The sequence below is a fragment of the Myotis nattereri genome (assembly GCF_964212035.1).
Source record: "Myotis nattereri genome assembly, chromosome: 16".
In the NCBI taxonomy this organism is placed as follows: domain Eukaryota; kingdom Metazoa; phylum Chordata; class Mammalia; order Chiroptera; family Vespertilionidae; genus Myotis; species Myotis nattereri.
Genome location: NC_138091.1, coordinates 51,899,029 through 51,919,192, shown reverse-complemented (window position 1 = coordinate 51,919,192; position 20,164 = coordinate 51,899,029). Strand labels below are relative to the sequence as shown.

Below are 20,164 nucleotides of genomic sequence, written 5' to 3'. Positions count from 1 at the left end.
TTGGGAAGTAGATTGGCAAAGGGAGAGTCTGCCTTATTGCGTATTCCACCTTGGCCTTCTTATCACGACCCAGTTCCCAAAGCCTCGGGGGTTTGTCTGCTGCATCTGCCTGGGAACATGGCTGAGTTTTCTCCTTAAAGAAACAGAACATCTCGTTTCCCCACCGTAGCCCACCTTGACAAGCACCTGTAGCTCTGCATGCTTATTCTGTGTAGCTGTTGAATTGCTTGCTCACTTCTTCCTTCCCAAACTAGACGCATCTAGAAGGCAGGGGCTGTCTTGCTCACTGTTGAGCTTCGGCCCCCAGCACAGGGATTGGAACAGAGTGGACATTCGGGAATATTTTTGAAGTTCGTGTCGAATGAGCATGGTGTGTGCGACAGAGGTTTCCTTGGGGCTGGCTGCCTGTAAGCCCGCCCAGTTTCTCCGGAGCTTGTGTGCGCACCGGTTTCCATCCCTGGAACATCAGAACGAAATCTCAGCCAGCAGGCAGCAAGAAAGCCCTCCCCACTGAGTCGATAAGGAAGCCGATCCTTCTGGTTCTCCCAGTGAAGGAAGAAACTAATTGAATGTAAGCTCATTACATCTCCGAAGCATAATTTCCCCAATTATGATGAACGTCACAGGATGTGGTCATGCCAGGAAATGTCTCAATCTGTCAGCGGCTGGGGTGAGCCAAGGGCAGGGCATTGGGCCCCCAGGGGCGGGGTCTTTTTCTGGTGGACATGTGCTTTGCTGTTCTGATGAGCCCTGGAGCCACCTTGCTTGGGTTTGATCCTGGTTTCTCAGCTGGTTCGTTGGGTGAGCTGGGGCTCATTCCTTAGACTGTGTAAGCCTCAGTTTCCTCATCTGTAAAGTGGAGATAATTGTCTCCTTTACAGAGTTGTGCAGGCGAATAAGTGTATTTGGAGCACTTAGCATAGTGGTTGCCACTTAGTAAATGCCCGGTACATCTCTTTTTTAAAGAAATATATTTTTATTGATTTCAGAGAGGAAGGGAGATAGAGAGAGAGACAGAAACATCAATGATGAAGGAGAATCATTGATCTGCTGCCTCCTGCGTGCCCCACCCCCCACTGGGAATTGAGCTCGCAACCCCGGGACTGTGCCCTGACCAGGAATCAAACCCGGGACCCTTCTGTCCGTAGGCTGATGCTCTATCCACTGAGCAAAACCAGCTAGAACCCCATACACCTTGATTATTATCTGACATCAAGGGAAATACGGTGTAGGACACACGAGGACTCAGGCTGGTGTCGGTCAGTGAACTTGGCTATTATGGTTTTAGATCCCTCTTAGTCATCCCCAATTGATTGTCTTTTCCACTTGACCTTCTACGTACCTCCTTGTTTATGTATAATTTAAAAGGATGGAATCACACCGCACATCATGTTTGAAAACATGTTCCTTCCCTTCATAGGTCCTGAAGTCTTTCTTATTTGGTGGATGCGTGGCACTTCATCACACAAACTGGCCACCACACTGGTTTTCACCTTTATTGAGGTACCACTGAGTTACACTAAAGTGCACCTGTGCCTGTGATATTTTTCACTAATGACTTTTGTTGGGTACTTAGGTTGGGCTCTGTATTTTGAGTCATGGTTTATATTTATCAGGGTAAGAGAGACACCATCTAGGAAGAGCAAATGTTCATAAAAGGCTTACACAGGGGGGAAAAAGCAGCCGCTCCACCCCCTGGTCCCATCCTCTTTTCTGGAAGTAACCATTTGTCCGTTGCTTGAGAAAATTTCCCCCACATTTCTAAATAACTTCATCCTGCAATCCCTTGATTTGGAAACCCGTGCCTTCGGCTCTGGCGAGTGCTGCTTTCTGTCCCTTTAACAGTCCCCCCGCGGGCCCCCGTTCTCTCTTTATTAGTCTTATTAGTCGGCTCTCGGACTTCCTGGACGAGCCTCTCATTTTCCTCCCTTTCGCTGGTTATTTCATAATCGCCCTGCTGTTGAGTTCTGCATGGTGGGAAATGGCATTGACTTTAACTCCATAAAAAGAGCCAATGTTTCTTCTTTTGTTGTTTTCATGGTTTCAGTTTTTGAAAAGTCTTGTTTTGCCTGTTTTTCCCCCTCCAGCGTTCTGGCCTTTTTCATAGATTTCTTTCATGCATTCCTATCCCTCTCCCATTAATAACTGTTTTTCTTCCTCTTTATAAGTGTTCCCTCCCTGAATTCCTGGGGTTGCTTCTGAAACCCTTCATTTTTCCTGTTTGGTTATTTTCTCTCAGCATTTGCTCTAGTAATAGTGAGGAACTAGAGACGTTTAGTATCTGGCATTTATAGAGTCTTCAGGCCAGTTTTTGTGCTATGTACAGACAGGCCTCAGGTTACGTCTGACTCAACGTATGTCGTTTCGTGGTTATGTCGCCACCTCCCATTTATTTATAAAAAAAAAAAAAGTTCCATCATTTCGACATACGTACATATGTGCTTTATGTTTTTTACTATTTATTTACCACAAGTAAAGGTCAGGAATTGTTATCTTTCTTTTAAATTTTTTTTACTGTTTCACTTCGTTACTGCTGTGTATGCCCCACGTGAGTGACGTAGGTGCTTATGTAGGTGGATTCCGACTTACGGCGAAAATCGCGTTTCATTGCCGTAGGAACGGATCTCCGATGTCACCCGAGGACCTCCTGTATTTTATATGCACTGTTACACCTCGTCCTTGTAAGGACTCTAGGCGATGACCATCACCTTGGGAAGGTCAGAAGGTCAAGAGCAGGGATTCAAGAGCCACCCTGGCTGGGATTGGATCTTGGCTGTGCCGCTTATTAACTGTATGGCTTAGTGCATTACTTAACTGCTCTGTGCCTCAATTTCCCCATAAGTGAAGTAAGGGTAACATGCCTCACCCTTAATGTTAGGAGGATTAAGAAAGTTCTGGCACATGGTCATTCTTTATGTAGAGGTTATTATTGTAATTCACTTCATTTTACATACGAGCGCCACCATTTCTATTATTATTTCCTTTTTTCCTTATCAAGAAACTAGAGGCCCGACGCACGAAAATTCATGCAATAGAAGGCTTTCCTCCCCCCCACTGCCGGCACCGGCTTCCCTCCGGCACCTGGACTTGGGCTGACTTTACCCAGGCTGCCCACAGGCACCAGGGACCAGGCTGGCTCCTCCCCACCCCCCCCCCCCTCCCTGGCTTAATACCCTTTATTATTATAGATAGCAGCCCTGGAGAGATGATTCTCTCACCCAGGGTCTCCCGCTGGGAGCCTGAAGTGGGGGAGCTTAGATCTGAGGTAGGTAGCCATGCCTTCTACCCACTGTGATGTATCACCACTGAGCCATGCTGGCCGGGCTGTAGTCCCTTGTTGAGATTGTGTCCCATCGCTCTGACTCTTGCCCTCCGTCTCCCAAGGATCCCTGCCACCAAATCGATGGGTGTCACCTGCATCCCTCAGGTGAGTGAGGACAGAAAACACTTTGACAATCCCTGTCTTCGTGAGGGTGAAAATGAAACATGATTTTATCTGAACTAAGATCCTTCTCCTTGACCATGGCGATCCTAAGCCGAAAGAGTCACAAAGCGAGTGGTTGGGCGGTTCCTCACCTCTCTGGAGGGAGATCCGCGAAGCGGGGTAAACGCTGCTCTTCCCAGGTGTTTGAGTTTCTTCTCAATGGGCTCACTCTCCTCTCCTCCTTCACATGTTAGCAGGGGCTGTTTCCTTAGCAGCCAGATCGGGGACAGATTGGATCAGCTTGAGTGGGTGGTGGTGTTGGGTGGGGAGGGCTTGACCAGCTGGTGCAGTTGTCTGTCAACAGGCCGAAGTTGAGAGGGTGCTGATGGATTGGTGGCTGGGTGCCACGGAGAGGTTGCTCTGGGCAATGTCATGTTCTCACTCTCTTGGTGACCAGCTGTGAAAATGGTGTCTTCCCCCACCCTTTTTTTCAGTCTACATGGAGTTAATGGTTTTGGCTTCTAGCTAGTGTGAACCTACCTTGCAAGGCCTGAAGTCATTATAATTAGCATACTGCTCCTCTCCGTCATTCAAACAGGGGAGGGGGTCTTTGGAAGAGGAATGGCAAGCTCCACAAAGAGCCTAAATGGTATCTGACGTTCCTACTTTCGGTGCAGCTGCCATCATCGCCAATGGTGCTCCAGTCCAGGTGGACATCTCACACACGAGAGCTGCTGAGCAGATACTTCCTGAGTTGAGTTGCACTTGGGAAAGGGAAGCCAGGTTTGGACCTGGACTGGACTTGCTGGCTAACTCGTTTTTAGCCCCTTTTCCTTTGTTTTCGCAGAGGAAGTTAGAATTCGCTTGTTGGTCAGTATATGTCTGAAGCCTAGGTATGTCTTGGGTGATGGTCCTTTCTTTAGGAAACTTAGTATGGGCAGGGGCCTCACCAGCAAAGACCTGTGGCCACTGAGAGTGGATGCTGAGGTCCTTTTGCACAGGATTTCTATGCTTGTCTAACACTGCAGACACTTTGCATTTAAGAATGACCATCTCCTTACGTGGGATGACCACGGCCTTTCTCATCTGTGGTTTCGGTGCCTTCTCTGTTGATCATATCACACATCTCTGCAGTCTCTCTTATGGTGTGTAGCCAGGCCCTCAAAGGTAGAGCCAGATCAGCTTTTGTATCCCTCTTCCTCCCTCTCCACCCCCTAGAATCCAGCATAATGTTGATCGAGCTGTAGCCGCAAATGCAGTACCTATTAATTGACTTTTACAAATTAATTTTATATCTGATTCAGAGGCCAAATTAGATACATTACTCGGCTTCTGTACTTTTCGGAGTAATTATTGCCTTGATTTGTATGGATTGCAAGTTTGTGCCTCCTCCTTAATTATACATTGGCCTTGCGGGTAGAGTCCACGTTCATTTGCTTCCACAAACATTGACGGAGGACCCACCCGAGCAGCGTCTGTGTTCTGAACTCTGTGTTCCTGTCTCTGTAGACTTGCACGCACCTTGTCCGTAGAGACAGTGCCAGTGAGTAACAGATACTGATGCTCAGTGTGTGTGTTGCTAGTGATCAGAGCGCAATGCATTTCTCTCCCCGTTTTATGAAGAGGGAAATTTTGTTTTGTGGCTTGGATTTTCTTCTACTTTTACGCTGTCATTACTGTCATAAAAGAAATGCTTAACTGCCCCCATCATGCCTGAACATGAGGCTGTATTCCTTCAGGAACTCTTCACCAATTCATTTATATTTGCAGAGCTGAAATTGCCCCCAAATGAGCACTTAAGCAGAAATGAGAAGGTTTGCGTGCCGTAGGCTAGGGAATTAGCTGATCGTCCCTGATTATTCTGTGCTGGTACCGCTGACACCAGAGGGAGATTAATAGCATTTTGAAGTATGGATCCCAGTGGTATTTTGCACGGTATTTTGAGAAAAAGGAGCATATGAGTTTTGCTAGGTTTGGGGAATTACCGAAGGGAAAGGGGGGATTTTCTCTCAGAGCTTTTAAATATCTGCTGATTTTAAGTGTCTCCTCCAGTCCCTTTCAATATTCTGGTGTCAAGGCTGTGATTTAGGCGGTGTCAACAAAAACACACCATTCGGTGAGGGCCTGTGCCGGAGGGCGGGAGCGGGCTGGGAGAGGTCAATGGGGGAAAAAGGAGACGTGTGTAATACTTTCATCAATAAAAATTTAAAAAAGCAACCACAGACAAACAAACAAACAAACAAAAAACCTAAAAACATACCATTCAGGTGGGTGTCTCATTATCAGGCAGAAAAACATTTCTGGAAATTGAGTTCTTGTACGTGGCAGCGTTTCCCCCTTTGAATTTTCTCTGTGAAATCAGAGTCTTGTAACCATTTAAAAATTATATTACAACCCTAGCTGGTATGGCTCAGTGGATAGAGCGTCGGCCTGCAGACTGAAGGGTCTCAGGTTTGATTCTGGTCAAGGGCACATGCCTGGGTTGTGGGCTTGATCCCCAGTACGGGGTGTGCAGGAGGCAGCCAATCAATGATTCTCTCTCATCATTGATGTCTCTCTCTCTCTCTCTCTCTCTCTCGCTCTGAAATCAATAAAAATACATATTTAAAAAAATTACATTACAACTTTCCTGATAACATTTACTTCTATATATTTATATATTTTCAAATTATATTATCTGTTTATTTAACAACCCCCTCTCCGCCCCTCCCCCGCCCCCCCAAGATATGCTTGTATAGTTTAAAAAGTCCGGTTGTTCTGCCGGGTTTATAACAGAAGCCAGAGTCTGCTGACCTTCCCCACCCGATTCCGGCCGCTCAGCCGTTTTAACTGTTTCTTCAGCGTTTGGTCTCCACAAGTCTCAACTGTATGCACAACTTTGCCACCTCGTGACTTGTCCAGCCGCAGACATCTCTCATGACTTTCTGATGTCCTGACGCATGTTACAACATGGGTCAGCCTCGAAAGCATGACACTCCGCAGAAACGATCCAGACACAAAGGGACGAATACTGTATTATCCACTTACACGAACGCTCAAGAATAGGCAAGTTCATCGAGGCAGAGAGTAGGTTAGAGGTTCCGGGAGCTGGGGGGAAGGGAGGATGGGGCATTCTTGCTTAACGGTTCCTGGGCTTCTGTTTGGGGTGGTGAGAAAGGTTTGGAAATAGTGATGTTTGTACAGCACTCTGAATGTAATTAATGCCACTGAACTGTAGGCTTCAAAATGGCGAATTGTATGTGATATGTGTGTGTGTGTGTGTGTGTGTGTATCTCCATAGGAAATAATCTAATTAATTAATTAATAAAACAGCTTACATGATTAAAACTGTAAATATTATTCCTTTGTTTCCTTTCTTGTGCAATTGCTGTGTTTTCCAGAGTTAGCAAAGGCATCTCTTTCTTGCTTTCCCCACGTTCATGGGAACCCCTGTTACCAGTCTCCCACCGGAAGTGCAGATTCCTGTCCCACTTTGGGACCTCTCAGGGCTCTGCCATTCGCTCTCCCTAGGAGCCCTCCAGCCCCCTTCCCGTCCCTCTCAGCTCCTGCTCTCCGGGTCTGTGACCCCTTGTTCCCCGCATCCTCTCTCACCGCCCCCCCCCCCCCAGGGATTCCCTTCCTTTCTCTCCCCTGTTCTCGACTTGTCTTACTGCCTTTTACCTGTGAAAACACACCCTTGAGTCTCTTTCTGAGAAAGGTGCCTGGGAGGTGGTCTCCAGCCAGCTTCCCCAGAAGCAGGGATGGATGTGGGGGCTCCTGTGCAAGGAATTTGGGGAAGACAGACTTTGGTAGAAGCAGCCAGGGGGTGAGGGATGGATGGGGCTGGGGAAGAGGCTGGGCTGAGATGGGAGAGCATAGGGGTCACTCCCATGCAGCTCATCGACATTCACGGTCTCCTATTTTCGGTGTGGTACTCCTTATTCCTAGCTGGGCAGCGGGGGTTGTGGGGAGAGGGGGCACCCCTGAATGTCTGGTGGGGCAGTCACGTTGATAGGATGGAATGTGGGAGGGGTTGGAGGATGAGATGAGTGAGTGTCCTTACCTGGGTCACGGTTTTGGATTTGTTGATGCTGGGGATATGGGAGAGAGGTAGCTGGGTAGGTCGTCTTCGGTGGGGAGTTTACCATGAATGGCAGCTACCAAGGACTGTGGGTTCGAAAGCTAGTGAGACTGCAGCCTGGGAAAGGGATGGAGTAGGCCGTGGCCTGGAGAACGAGCCCACGGCTTCCTTCCACGGTCTCGGGGAGCTGAACTGCTAAGGCATTTTCCTTCTTTTTGGGAGTTCCTGAAGCATTGGCAGTTTTCTGGGAGTGGCACTAAGGCTTCTGCGTGTGGATGAGGCTGGCAGGAGGGAAGCCGCTTTCCGTAGGGATTTGTCCTTCATTGTCACTCTTGTGACACCTGGCTCTGTCACTGCATGTGTTTTTTGGGAGGTGGATGATGCAGATGTCTTTTTCCAAGACAAGGCATAATTAAGTCACTTTTAGAAACCCATTCAACGTTTTGCATGTCGGTGATGACTGTCATAGTAGTGGGAGTACTCCAGCCGAGATGCCACGGCACCTATGGGAGTAGATGGCTGGGTGCGTGTTTAATTTGCTCAACGCTGGAGACTCCTTTCTCGAGCCGCCCTCCCTGAGATTTGGCTCCAGCCTCGTTTCCCTCTTCGCTCGTGTCCGGTCCCGCATTGAGGCGATCATGGTCCTTGCTTGCTGAGCTCCCTGAATCGGCCACTTACTGGCTCTGTGACCTTGGGCAGGTTATCTTAGTACCTTGAGATTCAGTTTCTTTATCTACAAATAGCAAGAGGAAACAGTATCTACCTCTCGGGGTTTTTGTGATGATAAGGGAAGATATCCAATGTGAAGCGTGCTCCCTGGAAATAGTAGGTGATCAATAAATGTCTGTTCCCTCCCGGCCAGTGTGGCCTCACGGTTTGATTCCCGGTCAGGGCACATGTCCGGGTTTGGGGCTCGATCCCCAGTAGGGGGGCTTGCAGGGGGCAATCAATCAATAATTCTCTCTCATCATTGATATTTCTATCTCCCTCTCCCTCCTTTTTCCTCTCTGAAGTCAATAAAAGCGTTCATTCCCTTCTTCCTTTTCCATGACAGCAAGATTGACAGGACTACGCTGACATCGACTCACTGGTTGTCCCCAGATATTTCAAAGGCCATCACCTCTCACAGAGGAAAGACCATTCTCTGGTGCTCCAGGGAGCAGGCCTAGAGCTAGTTGGTAAACGTGGAAGGGAGAGAGAGTCCCACTGAACATAAGGAAGACTTGTCCTGGAGTGTTCAGCTAGGACAGGACAGCTGTGCTATTGACACTGGGGCCGGGGACTTTGTTGTCAGGGGCTGTGTGCTACATATGTTTACAAGCACCTGTGCCCTCTAGTCACTCGATGCCCCTCGTATGACAACCGAAGATGTCTTCAGACATTGCCCAATGCCACCTGGAGGGCAACATGGCTCTTGGTTGAGAGAATCATTGAAATAGAGGTTAGATGGCAGCAAACCACACTCCGTCCTTCCTAGGTCCATGCCATTTCTGCCCCAAATTGAGTTCTTAACGGCATCGGTTCCAGGAGTTCCGAAGGTGGCTTTTGGTTTGGGATGGGACCTGCCATGGAGGATGAAAGGCCTAACCCATGTGACGTCGTCGGGCTGCGTTTGGGCCATGGAGAGCAAGTGAAGCTGCACTCGGGAGGCGTCTGGCTGGTTTAACGGTCTGCTGCTCACTGTGGTTCTGCAGGTCATGTTGGCAGCCTCCTACTGGTCCCTCCTGGCCCCAGCGGTCGAGATGGCCACGTCCTCCGGGGGCTTCGGTGCCTTTGCCTTCTTCCCCGTGGCGGTGGGCTTCACCCTCGGTGCTGCGTTCGTCTACTTGGCTGACGTCCTGATGCCTCAGCTGGTGAGTACCGCCCCTGAAACGTGACGTTCCCTCTGTCGGTAGCCAGTGATTCCGGAATAGATGCTGCGGACCGTGTAGGGCTTTTATGTGGAGGAACTGGATCTGACGTTTCCCCTAAAAGGAAAGAAGCTCTTGGTAATATGACTAATCATCCCCGTGGTTACGTTTTGCTAAGTTCGGATTTAAAATGTCAGCCTTCGTTATAAATATAGAGAGCAGCTGACAGTGCACCGTGCGGCGCCATGTATGTGAAACTGGGAGAAGTCAGTGACCAGGATCAGGGTCCTGACCCTTAAGGGGCTTATGATGTCACCGGGGAGATGACAACACACCTGACCATAGCGTAAGACCAGTGACAAAGCATCGCATCCACAGGGCCTATGAATAGGAGGAAGAGGTGCGGAGGCTGGGCAGCCAGGCTCTGGGTGGAGCTCACTTCTGCCAGTCACTGGTGGCGTGCCCCTTAGCTCCACTCCTCCTTCCCATAACTCGAGGCTAACTCCCTTTAGTGGCTGCAAAGTCAAAATTCAAAAATCTGGTAACGTATTCTAATAGGGCTGGCGGGTTGGATTTGGGGAACGAGTGTGTATAAGGAAGCACAGTGACGCCCGGCCAGGGTTGCTCAGTGGTTGAGCGTTGACCTATGAACCAGGAGGTCACGGTTCGATTCTCAGTCAGGGCACATGCCTGGGTTGCAGGCTCGGTCCCCAGTGTGGGGCGTGCAGAAGGCAGCCGATCAATGATTCTCTCTCATCGCTGGTGTTTCTATCTCTCTCCCCCTCTCTATTCCTCTCTCTGAAATCAATAAAAATATATTGAAAAAAAGAAAAAAAGGAGAAGCACACTTAGAACCGCAGCCTGAAGTCTGGCTGGGATCCCCCAAGAGAGAGTTGAGGCCAGGCCAGGAGACTGACAAAGGCCATTGGCTAGAGCGGGGCTGTCATGCGCTGCCATCGGTAGACAGGGCTGAGCACCCTTAAGGGGCTTATGGAGGGGCTGGAGTGCATGGAGTCGGAGGGGTGAGAGGAAGTGAGTCGCCTCTGTGTCGCTTTCCTCGGAGAAGTGAGCATGCCGGATCCAGCAGGGCAGAGGGGTGGCTGGAGCCCTTGCCCTTGGCCGTTCACTGGTCCCACTGCCTGTCGGGGCCGCCCACCCTGGATATCTTTATAGATTCAGGCCCTGATGGCAGCAGGACTCCCAGGTGGGCGGGAAGGACGCGGTTAACGGGACTCTGTCCTCTGACTCCCCTGCCCTTCACTCAGCCTTTCAGATTTATTTGTCCCCCTTTTGGAGCCGAAGCAAAATACGGCTCATGAAAAGGGTTTTACTCATCACAGCCTGTCCAGGGGAAGCCACTGTGGCTTCGTTAACCGCGGATGCATCAAACGTCTCTCTGAACTGGGTATTGGTTTTTATTTATTTATCTGGGAATAAAGCAGAGGAGGCTCCCGCAGTAACAGTTAATGAGCTGGCAGGGATTTGCAGCGGCTTTGCCAAATGGAGTCTTTATGAAAGGGGGAGAGGCGGGTGGGCAGGGAGCGTGCACCCTGCTTGGCCTGAGAAGCAGCTGGCAAGAGACCGGGGGAAGGGGCTGAGGCCTGGTCCAGCCCGAGCCCAGTGTCCCTCCCTAAGGATGACCCGAGGGAGAAACAGAATGGATGCCCAACAGCTATCGATGTTGACATTTTGATGAAAAATATGTCAAAGATGTTGACATTTTGATGATCTTTGCAGTTTGGCTTCTCTGTGAAGTTAAGGATGGTGGTAGGCGGGAGCCTTCACCTTCAGTTTAAAGGAGGGACTTTCTGCTGGTGGCTGGGGGTGGGGAAGGAGGCAAGGGCATATTTCCCCAAGACCTCTCATCTTTCCTGTTAGTCATCATATTAGTATTACATCAGTACAACGCACACATCTCATTATCAAATAAAACATTTCTGTGGCAATGCCTTCCTGTTATAGGCTGTGTCCCTCCAAAATTCATGTTGAACCTAATCCCCAGTGTGACGGTCCTGGGAGGTGGGGGCCTCTGCAGGTGATCAGGCTATGAGTGTGGAGCCCCCACGAGTGGGATTAGTGCCCTTTACAAGAGCCCCTGAGAGCTCGCTTCCGCCGCCGTGTGAGGACACAGCAGGAAGACACCGCCTGTGAGCCAGGAAGGAAGCCCTCATCAGGCACCGCATCTGGCAGAGTTTGATCTTGGACTTGGTCTGCTGATCCGTGAGAAACACATTTCTGTGGTTTGTAAGCCCCCCAGACTGGGGTCACTTGTTGTGACAGTCCTCATGGTCTGGGACACTCTCCTGTTCCCATTCTCTTCCCAGCCAACCGTTGTCATCAGTGTCGTGGGCGCTCTTCCAGATTTCTTCTCTTTCTTTGAGAAAACGAATGACGTGCCTTTTAGATCTTGAAACATAACCCCTTCCCCCGTTTGCCTGTAGTGTTCGGTACGCTTTACACCCGCTCCCCAGCAGAACCCGCCCTGACTCAGGCAGCTCTCTCTTCTTCCACGGATTTCTATGCGCGCACACTGATGCATATCGAATCGGGCCGAGCCGTCTCAGAGTGTTGTTGCTGAGTTTGAAATGATCTTCATCCGCAGCTATTTTCATACCCGCACAGCACCGGCCGGCCGTCTCGGTGTCGTCTGCCAGGCGGTTCCCATCATCGCACTGTCAGATGGCCCCGGGCTTGTCGTATGTGAATATGTGCTCTTGGAAATGTAATTCTCTTCTCTATTTTTGGAAAAACAAGGGCAGCACACGGTCTGCGCCGTTGCCCCGTGCCTTCCTCAGCGTGCTCTGTGTCTTAGCGTCTGCTCCTGGGAGACGTGCTCCCCTCAGCCCCTCCCTCTCCTGGGATCTGCCATCTCAGGGAGGCTGCCCAGGTCTGCGGGGGCCGGGAAGGGAGTGGGTGTTGGGGACTCTGTCTGAGGCTCTCCTCTCAGAGAGAGCCTGGCTGGTAGTCGTGTCTAGATAGGCTCCAGGGGACATTAGCAGGTGGTAGGGGTCCTCCCTCTCCTCAGCTCCCTCCTCCATTTATCTGCTTTGCAGCCAGTGATACAGAGCACCTGAGAGTGCCTGCTGTTGGTGATGTGGCTTCTGGAGCACCCTCAGTGGGTCCGCCATGGGCACATGCACACACACATGCACGTACATACCTGCATGCTCACACACATGCGTGTACTTGCACACATGCATTGAACTTGCACACACTGCCATTTCGGTGTAGGCTGGCTTGCTGAAGGGGGCTCCCCATGCGCTGAATGGTTCTTGTTACTGTACTAAAGTGGCAGGGACTCTTAAAGGCAGATAGGCATGGTTGGAACCTCCAGGACTTAGATTTCCTTCTTCGCATTTGGACCATAGAGTTGTGACTGAATCCTTGTCCCCTCTTGCCATCTCCTGAGCCAGGAAACATGTCCTGGGAAACGTACTGTGGCGATGTACTACTCCGGTGGGTGGTTGGCAGAAATGATCCACGAGGCTGGATGGCTGAAAGAATTGGGTGTGCGTGGGGTCTTAACTCTTTCCTTCTAAGGGCGGTGGAACGGACGTGTCTGTTGGGCTCACAGCTGTCTCCCTAGCTGGGTGCCTGGTGCGTCACTGCTGGGGCAGGTGCTGGCCATGCCTGTTGTCCATCTATAATAATAAAAGCATAATATACTAATTAGACCTTCCGGACAACCTTCCAGACGACCTTCCGGACAAAGCCGGGTTGTGAGGGCCAAGCCCATTGTATGAATTTCATGCATCGGGCCTCTAGTATATATATAAATCATATACATGTTATATATATATATATATATATGTGTGTGTGTGTGTGTGTGTGTGTGTGTGTGTGTGTGTGTGTAAAGGAAGGGAGAGGGAGAGAGAGCTAGAAACATCAATGATGAGAGAGAATCATTGACTGGCTGCCTCCTGCACGCCCCCTACTGGGGATCGAGCCCACAACCCAGGCATGTGCCTCTGACCGGGAATGAAACTGAGTCATGCCAGCTGGGCAAATAAGACCCTCTTTTTGAAAACTCCTTACAGCTCCTAAGCTGAAAGTGCTTTACACCCGTGAGTTATTATCCGGGCACAGATCCACGCCCTTTGCATTCGACCACATTTTGGGCGCGACAAACACGAGGCGCAGATCGTTAAACCTGCGGGCAGAAAGCAGGAAAAGCTTGGTCTGAAGGCTGACTCTGCTGCATGGTTTTTTATGCTTTATTTGCTTTCCTAATTCTGTTTGCCCACGAAGCTAGCGACGTGCACTGCCATTGAGAAGGACCATTTTCAGAATAAGGCAATGGGAATTGTATTAGGGAGGTGGGGCGGGGGGTGGGGAGGAGCTGGGAGGTCGCCTTTGGGGCTTAGAGAGATGTTGACACCTGGACCTCCCTCTGGAGGTTCTGACTCACTGTGTCCAAGGCGAGGCCTGGGTTTCTACACAAAACATCCCCACAGAGGCGCTGCTGTCCACCAGCCAAGGTTGCGACTGCCCACTGCAGGCTCCTTATAACTTGCTTTTGTTCAGGGGGTGGCGTGTTTTTGTTTGTTTGTTTGGGTGGTTGCTGTTTTTCTAATGATTCACAGTAATTCGAGTTTCTTTTCCTTGCCCTTGGAAGCCAAAGTCTTATTATTGCAAAAGACTCAGAAAAGAGGGGAAGGGGATGGGCTCAAGATGAGAAGGGGCAGGGACTGCTTCTGTGGGTGGCAGACTTCGACGCACCAGCATCACCCGGGAGACCTGAACAACGCAGGTGCCTGGACCCCGCCCCAGACCCAGTGACCGACAAGCTGTAGGGGTGAGGCCCAGGCACCTGAGTTTTAAACTAGGTCTCGGGGATTCCGGTGCTCACCAAGGCGAGAGCATCGCAGGACAGCCCGAAAGGTGAACCTGGCGCTGGAGGAGCCTGAGGCTGTATCTGAAGGACCCATCCTCGGGGTGGATGAGCGTGTGCCTCTTCCCGGTCAGAGGGGCTCCAGGTTCCTCTTGGCACCTTGTCACTGCCTCTCTCCTCTTACTCTCCCGACAGCCTTGGAACAGCCCACCCGCTCCGTCTGACACCCTGATCCTGACTCTGCTCACCCCTCCTCATTTTGCTAGGAGTTGTTTGCATCTCAGGTTTCCATGTGGTAGAGCGAGGGGCTGTGGGGAGTCCCAGGAGACTGGCTCATGGATGAGGCCCAGCGTTCCTTGGAGTCAGTGGCGAAGTCGTTTAGGGGCAACATGTAGTAGAATGAGCATGGGCTTTGGATCAAATTAGCCTGCTTGTCTTGGGGCAGTCACATCATCTCTCTGAACCTCAGTATCCTTATCTGTAAACTGGATCTAATCCTCCCTGAGAGGGTGGCCATTGGGATGAATTAAAATAAAGCATAGAGTCCTGGGCAGTGTGGCTCAGTTGGTTGAGTGTCCTTTGCACCAAAAGGTGGCAGGTTCGATTCCCGGTCAGGACACATGCCCTGGTTTCGGGCTTGGTCCTGGTCAGGGCGTGTGTGGAAGGCAACTGGTCGATGTTTTTCTCTCACACCAACATCTCTCTCTCTCCCTTTCTCCCTTCCTATCTCTCTAAAGTCATTAAAAACATTTTTTTTTAAAGCATTTAGAGTACTTAGCACCATCTGGCTGGCATACAGTGGGTGTTCAATAAAATTCACTTTCCTTAAACCAGGACATGTCAAAGCTGCTGGGGATCACTTTTGGATCATGTTTCTTGTTTTCACAAGTTGTGGATTCAGGCTTAACAAAACATTTGTGTGTACACACGTGTGCATGTGTGCCTATGTATCTGTGATCTTCAAAGGAGGAGGGCTCAGCTGATGTCTGCGGCCTTGCCTCTGGGCTCTAGGAAGGGAGCTGCCCTCCCATGGGCTGTTTGGAGGTCCTATGGCAGGTGGCCCCTCCATCGACCTCTCCCATCAGGACCATCGTCTGTCTGTCTACCTTTGCCATTTCCCCTGTGGTGTCTCTCTCGGAGGGATTTTTCAACGTAAGAATGACCAACCGGCCACTCAGAGACCACAATGATGTGACCAGGTGAGATAGGTGGAAGCCCTCAGTTACCTGGTGCCTTAACTTCAAACACCTAAAGTTACTTCACTCACATAACAGGTTGCTGGTAGGCTGATCACCTGGTTGGACACCGAGGTTGTTGCCATGGACTGAATTGTGCCCAGCTCCATTTATATGTTGACACCCTCACCCCTGATGGGATGGTATTTGGAGGTGAGGCCTTTGGGAGATAATTAGGTTTAGATGAGGTCAGAGGGTGGGGCACTCAGGTAGGATTAGAGCCTTTAAAGAAGAGATACTGGTTCTCGTTCTCTCTCTCTCTCTCTCTCTCTCTCTCTCTCTCTCTCTCTCTCACCCTCTCTCTCTCCCATTCTCCCTCCTCCCCCCCCACCCCCCATGTAAGGGCACAGGGAGGAGGCAGCCATCTATAAGCCAGGAAGCAATTCTCCAGCACCAGCCGCACGTCCTACAGTCCAAGACACTCTCTACCTGGAGTCAGCGTCACACCCCACAGGTCAAGGGCCCTGCCCTACCAGACTGCCTCCCTCCTTCAGAGCCAGTCTCCAGGCCAGGCCGGCCCTATGCTTCTGACCGACTAGCGGTCAGCCAGAGGTTCCCACACCCTCAGTCCTTGGGCTTGATTAATTGGCTGGAGTGGCTCACAGAACCCTGGGGAGCAGCTTGCTCACTGGCTACCGGTTTATTATGAAAGGCTATGACCGAGGAGCAGCCACATGGAAGGGACGCCTGGGGCAGAGGTGGGGAAAGGGCTCAGAGCTCCCACACCCTCTCCCAGGGCACCACTCTCCCCAGATCTCCATGTGCTCCCCAGCCCGGAAGCTGTCTGAACCCCTCACTTTTGGGATTTGTGGAGGCTCATTACCTTGGTGATTGATTCCGCCTCCAAGGTGGGTGGGGCTGAACTTTCCAACCCTCTAATCACATGGTTGGTTCCCTGGCAACCTGCCCCCATCCTTAAGGTGTTCCCAAAGGTCACCTCCTTAACGTAGGCTCAGGTGTGGTGAAGCGGGTTGGTGAGGAGTATCGAGACACCTTCATTGCTCTTGTCACTTAGGACATTCCAAGGGTTTGCAGAGCTCTGTGCCAGACGCCCAGCCTCCAGAAGCAGTGAGAAATGAATTTCTGTTGTTTAAGCGCCCCCCCCGCACCCCCCCCCCGCCGCCCTCCCCCACTGTGGGGTGTTTTGTCACAGCAGCCGGAGCTAAGACTGCGGTGACATCTATAGTTACTTCCCCAAATCTTGGGAGACTCGATCCTTCCTTGCCCCTGGCTCATTGGTCCTGGCATTGCCTGCCCAGGACTCAACCCCAGGACATCACTGGGGAGTGTCCTCACACCCCTCTTCTGATGTGGGGTCAGGTGGTGGTCCCCGCCTTCTTCTGGGTCTGCCTGCTCTAAAACGGGGGTCAGTTTCTTCCCCTCCTGGCCTGCGACCCTCCGGTTCTCTGTAAGGGATCTACGTTTCCGTCTGTTCCTACCCAGGCCTCTGCTCCATGGGGCCGGTCAAACCTGTCTACGTTATTGGAAAACAACCCCCCAATTGCTAGTGTCACGATTCCAGGCCCATCCAGTTGGGACGATCTTTGCCGATATTTTGCCTCAAGGTGACCTTCCATCGCGAGTTTGGAAAACTGAAAATTAGTAGAATATCCCAACAACGCGGCCCTATCTATCAGGCATCGGGCTCCGGAGGCCCCAGCGCATGCTCCAGCTTTGGTGTGTGTGGCTGAGCTTCCGATGCTGGAACCTCTGATGTTCCTTTATGTGGGGAAGGGGTCTTTGCAGATGTGATGCAGTCGAGGGTCTTGGGATGAGGAGACCCAGCTGTGTTGTCTGGGCGCAGCCTAAAGGCGATCACCGGTGTCCTTACGAAGAAGAGGCCCCGGGAGAGCTGCACAGAAGAGAGGTGCTGTGACTCTGCAGGCGGAGGTTGGGGTGGCGACGCCCCGAATCAGGAGCCTGCAGAAGGTGGAGGAGGCGGGGAGTGCAGCCCCGCCAGACCTTGATTTAGCCCAGTGACTGTGCTGATTTTGGACTTCTGGCCTCCGGAACCGTGAGAATGAATTTCTGTTGTTTTAAGCCATTTGTTGAGCAGCCACAGGAAACGAAGTACAATTTGCATCTTCATTCCTCCCGCCACCCAGGGGAGCTGGCGTGGCTCTGTGCCACGGCGGGGCTTGGCCAGCGAGAGCCCTTCCTCCGAGTGGCCACCTCACTGCCCGTGGTTAATGTCTGTTGCCCATCTGAAAGCTCAGCACAGATCAGTGACTTTTGCATCCATTCCCTGTCCTGTCTTTGGTTTCGGTGATCTTAAACATCTGCAACAAGTCTGGTAAAAGGCCAGCCAGCCTGTATTACATTTAAGTGCGAGGCGTATGGATTGTGACCTTGTTCTTCTCTAGCCTGTACTTTTCTCTATCTCTGACAGTTCTTTAAAGAAGGAGTCTTAAAAGCTACAGATAGGTCAGATTTTCAATAATAAAAATAAATGACATCAGAGTGAAGAAAAAAAATTGTATTTGACCCTGGAACAGTGGGCTTCATGTTTTCACGGAAAGGGTACCAACACATCTCTTCCACATTTTGGAGTAATTGCCCCTAGCTTTGGCTAGTCACATAATTTAAGTACTCTAAAATTTTACACACAGGCTATAAACAAACTCTGTGAGATTTTGGTGTGTGTGTATGTGTTGGGGGAGGGGAGGATTATTCAAAAAATCTCCATATTAAAAGGAAGTGCCTACTTTGAATTTATTCACTCCATTATACAGGAAAGCCTCCTGTTTTTCTTGCTGGTCATTTTAAGAAATGTTACGTTTCTAATTTTGATAACTTCTGATCATCACGTTGTCTGAATGTGGCAGTCTGGGATTGTAACCGGTGTAAGGATTTTTTCGCAGTAGCCATTGAGGTCCTGCAATGTGCTGAATTTCAGCATTACAACTGTGAATCCCAACAGGAGACAAAGGCAGTGCGGACCCCTGATTCCTATTTCATTCAGGTACATTTTCAGCCCGATGCCGCCTTCTCGTTTGCGATGTTATGCCTTTCACGTAATGAGAGAGATAAGCCACTTACAGCATCGTCTGCCAACAGTCTGATAATTCGCGCAGCATTATCCATTCTTACGCTGTGTAATTTCCATGACTTCTCATCAAAAGAGAAGATTGCTCTACTGATGAAGACTGAAGAAAATACGGGAGAGCCTCTTAAAGAAAATGTTCATTTTATCCAGATGACAGCAATGTCCCCAAATAATTAAGTTTATGATATCCATATGTGAAGCCCACCGGGAGAGCAGTGTCCCAGGACCCAAACGTTGATGGGCAGACACCCTATGCAGTGGCTTGTGTTTAATTTTCAAGACGAGGACTTATTACTTTTCTCTAAATGAATGCAAAACTCTACATCTCGAGGCAGTGGGATGAGAGAAACGGTCCTCACTCAGAGCCTGGCTTAGTAACACTCCGGGAGGTGAGGATGAATGACAAATTGTCACCGTACGTTAGCATGCTCTCCGAGTTGCATGGTAATGTCTCAGAACAGTAGATGCCCTTTAAAAATTCTCCTAAAAGGCAAAAAACAAAGACACCAGCTAGGCTTGTTTAAAGGTAATCTGTACCCCGAAGACATATGTTGGGCTGGTGTAAACAGAATGATTTGACACAAATGGAATATTTATATCCTTTGCCATTATCGTGTTATAAGGCATGATAGCTGCTCCAAGCGATTTAAGAGAAGCCTGCACCGCAGGCTCCTCGTTATCCCAGTAAAATCATTTCGTTGCAAGTAGGAGGATTAAACATTTAGAGGAAAGGAGATACCAGAGGTAGGAAAACACTTAAAATGCAGCCAAGATCTGGCTGTGCTGAGCTCCATCCTCCAGATTCAGTGAGGATGGCCGACGGTTTTCTTTTTTGTTTGTTTATTGTGGTAAAAAATACATAACATAAATATGTGCTACTTTAAACAATAAATAATTTAAATAAAAAATAATAAAAGAAGAAAAAGAAAAAAATACATAACATAAAATTCACCATCTTAACCATTTTTCGTTGTACAGTTCAGTGGTGTTAAGTATATTCACGCGATCTCGGGAACTTTTTCCTCTTGCAGATCTGATCTGCCATAAAGTACCCACCCCACAACTCTGCACTCCCTCCTCCCCCAGTCCCTGGTAACAACCATTCCACTTCCTGTTGTATGGATTGGCCGCCTTCAGATATCTCATATGGGTGGAATCATAAAGTATTTGGCCTTCTGAGTCTGGCTCATTTCATTGAGCATAACGTCCCCAAGGTCCATCCATGTTGCGGCCCGTGTCAGAATTTCCTTCCTTTTCAAGGCTCAGTAATACTCCACTGTATGTTTGTACCACGTGGTCTTTGTTCATCATCTGTTGATGAGTGTTTGGGTTGTTCCACCCTTTGGCTGCTGTGAGTAGTGCTGCTGTGAACACGGGTGGGTGCGTATCTCTTTGAGACGCTGCTTTCAATTCTTCTGAAACCCAGAAGTGGGATGGTTGGATTATGTGGTGGTTCTCTTTTTAATTTTTGAGGAACCTCCATTCTGTTTTCTGTAACAGTCGTACCGTTTTTACAGGGTCACCACCAATGCACAGGGTCCCAGTTTCTCCACATCCTCGCCAACACGTGTTACTTTCTCTGTATGTGTGTGTTTTTTAATAGAAGCCATCCTAATTGGTGTGAGATTGTGGTTTTGTATTTCTCTGATGCTTAGTGATGTTGAGCATATTTTCATATGCTCGTTGGCCATTTGTATATCATATCTGGAGAAATGTCT

At 49.8% G+C, this 20,164-nt stretch overlaps 1 protein-coding gene across 3 annotated transcripts in view; it reads left to right on the top strand.

Moving 5' to 3' along the window:
* Positions 1 to 20,164, top strand: part of SLC39A11 (solute carrier family 39 member 11) — a 170,484-nt gene that overhangs the window by 22,644 nt on the left and 127,676 nt on the right. For 2 of the 3 annotated variants that reach the window (XM_081108745.1, XM_081108744.1), the window contains one exon: positions 9,179 to 9,337. The exons of the other annotated variant lie outside the window; for it this stretch is intronic. In XM_081108745.1, coding sequence (XP_080964871.1) covers positions 9,179 to 9,337 — 159 coding nt within the window. The remainder of the gene's footprint in view (positions 1 to 9,178; positions 9,338 to 20,164) is intronic. 3 annotated transcript variants of the gene reach the window in all.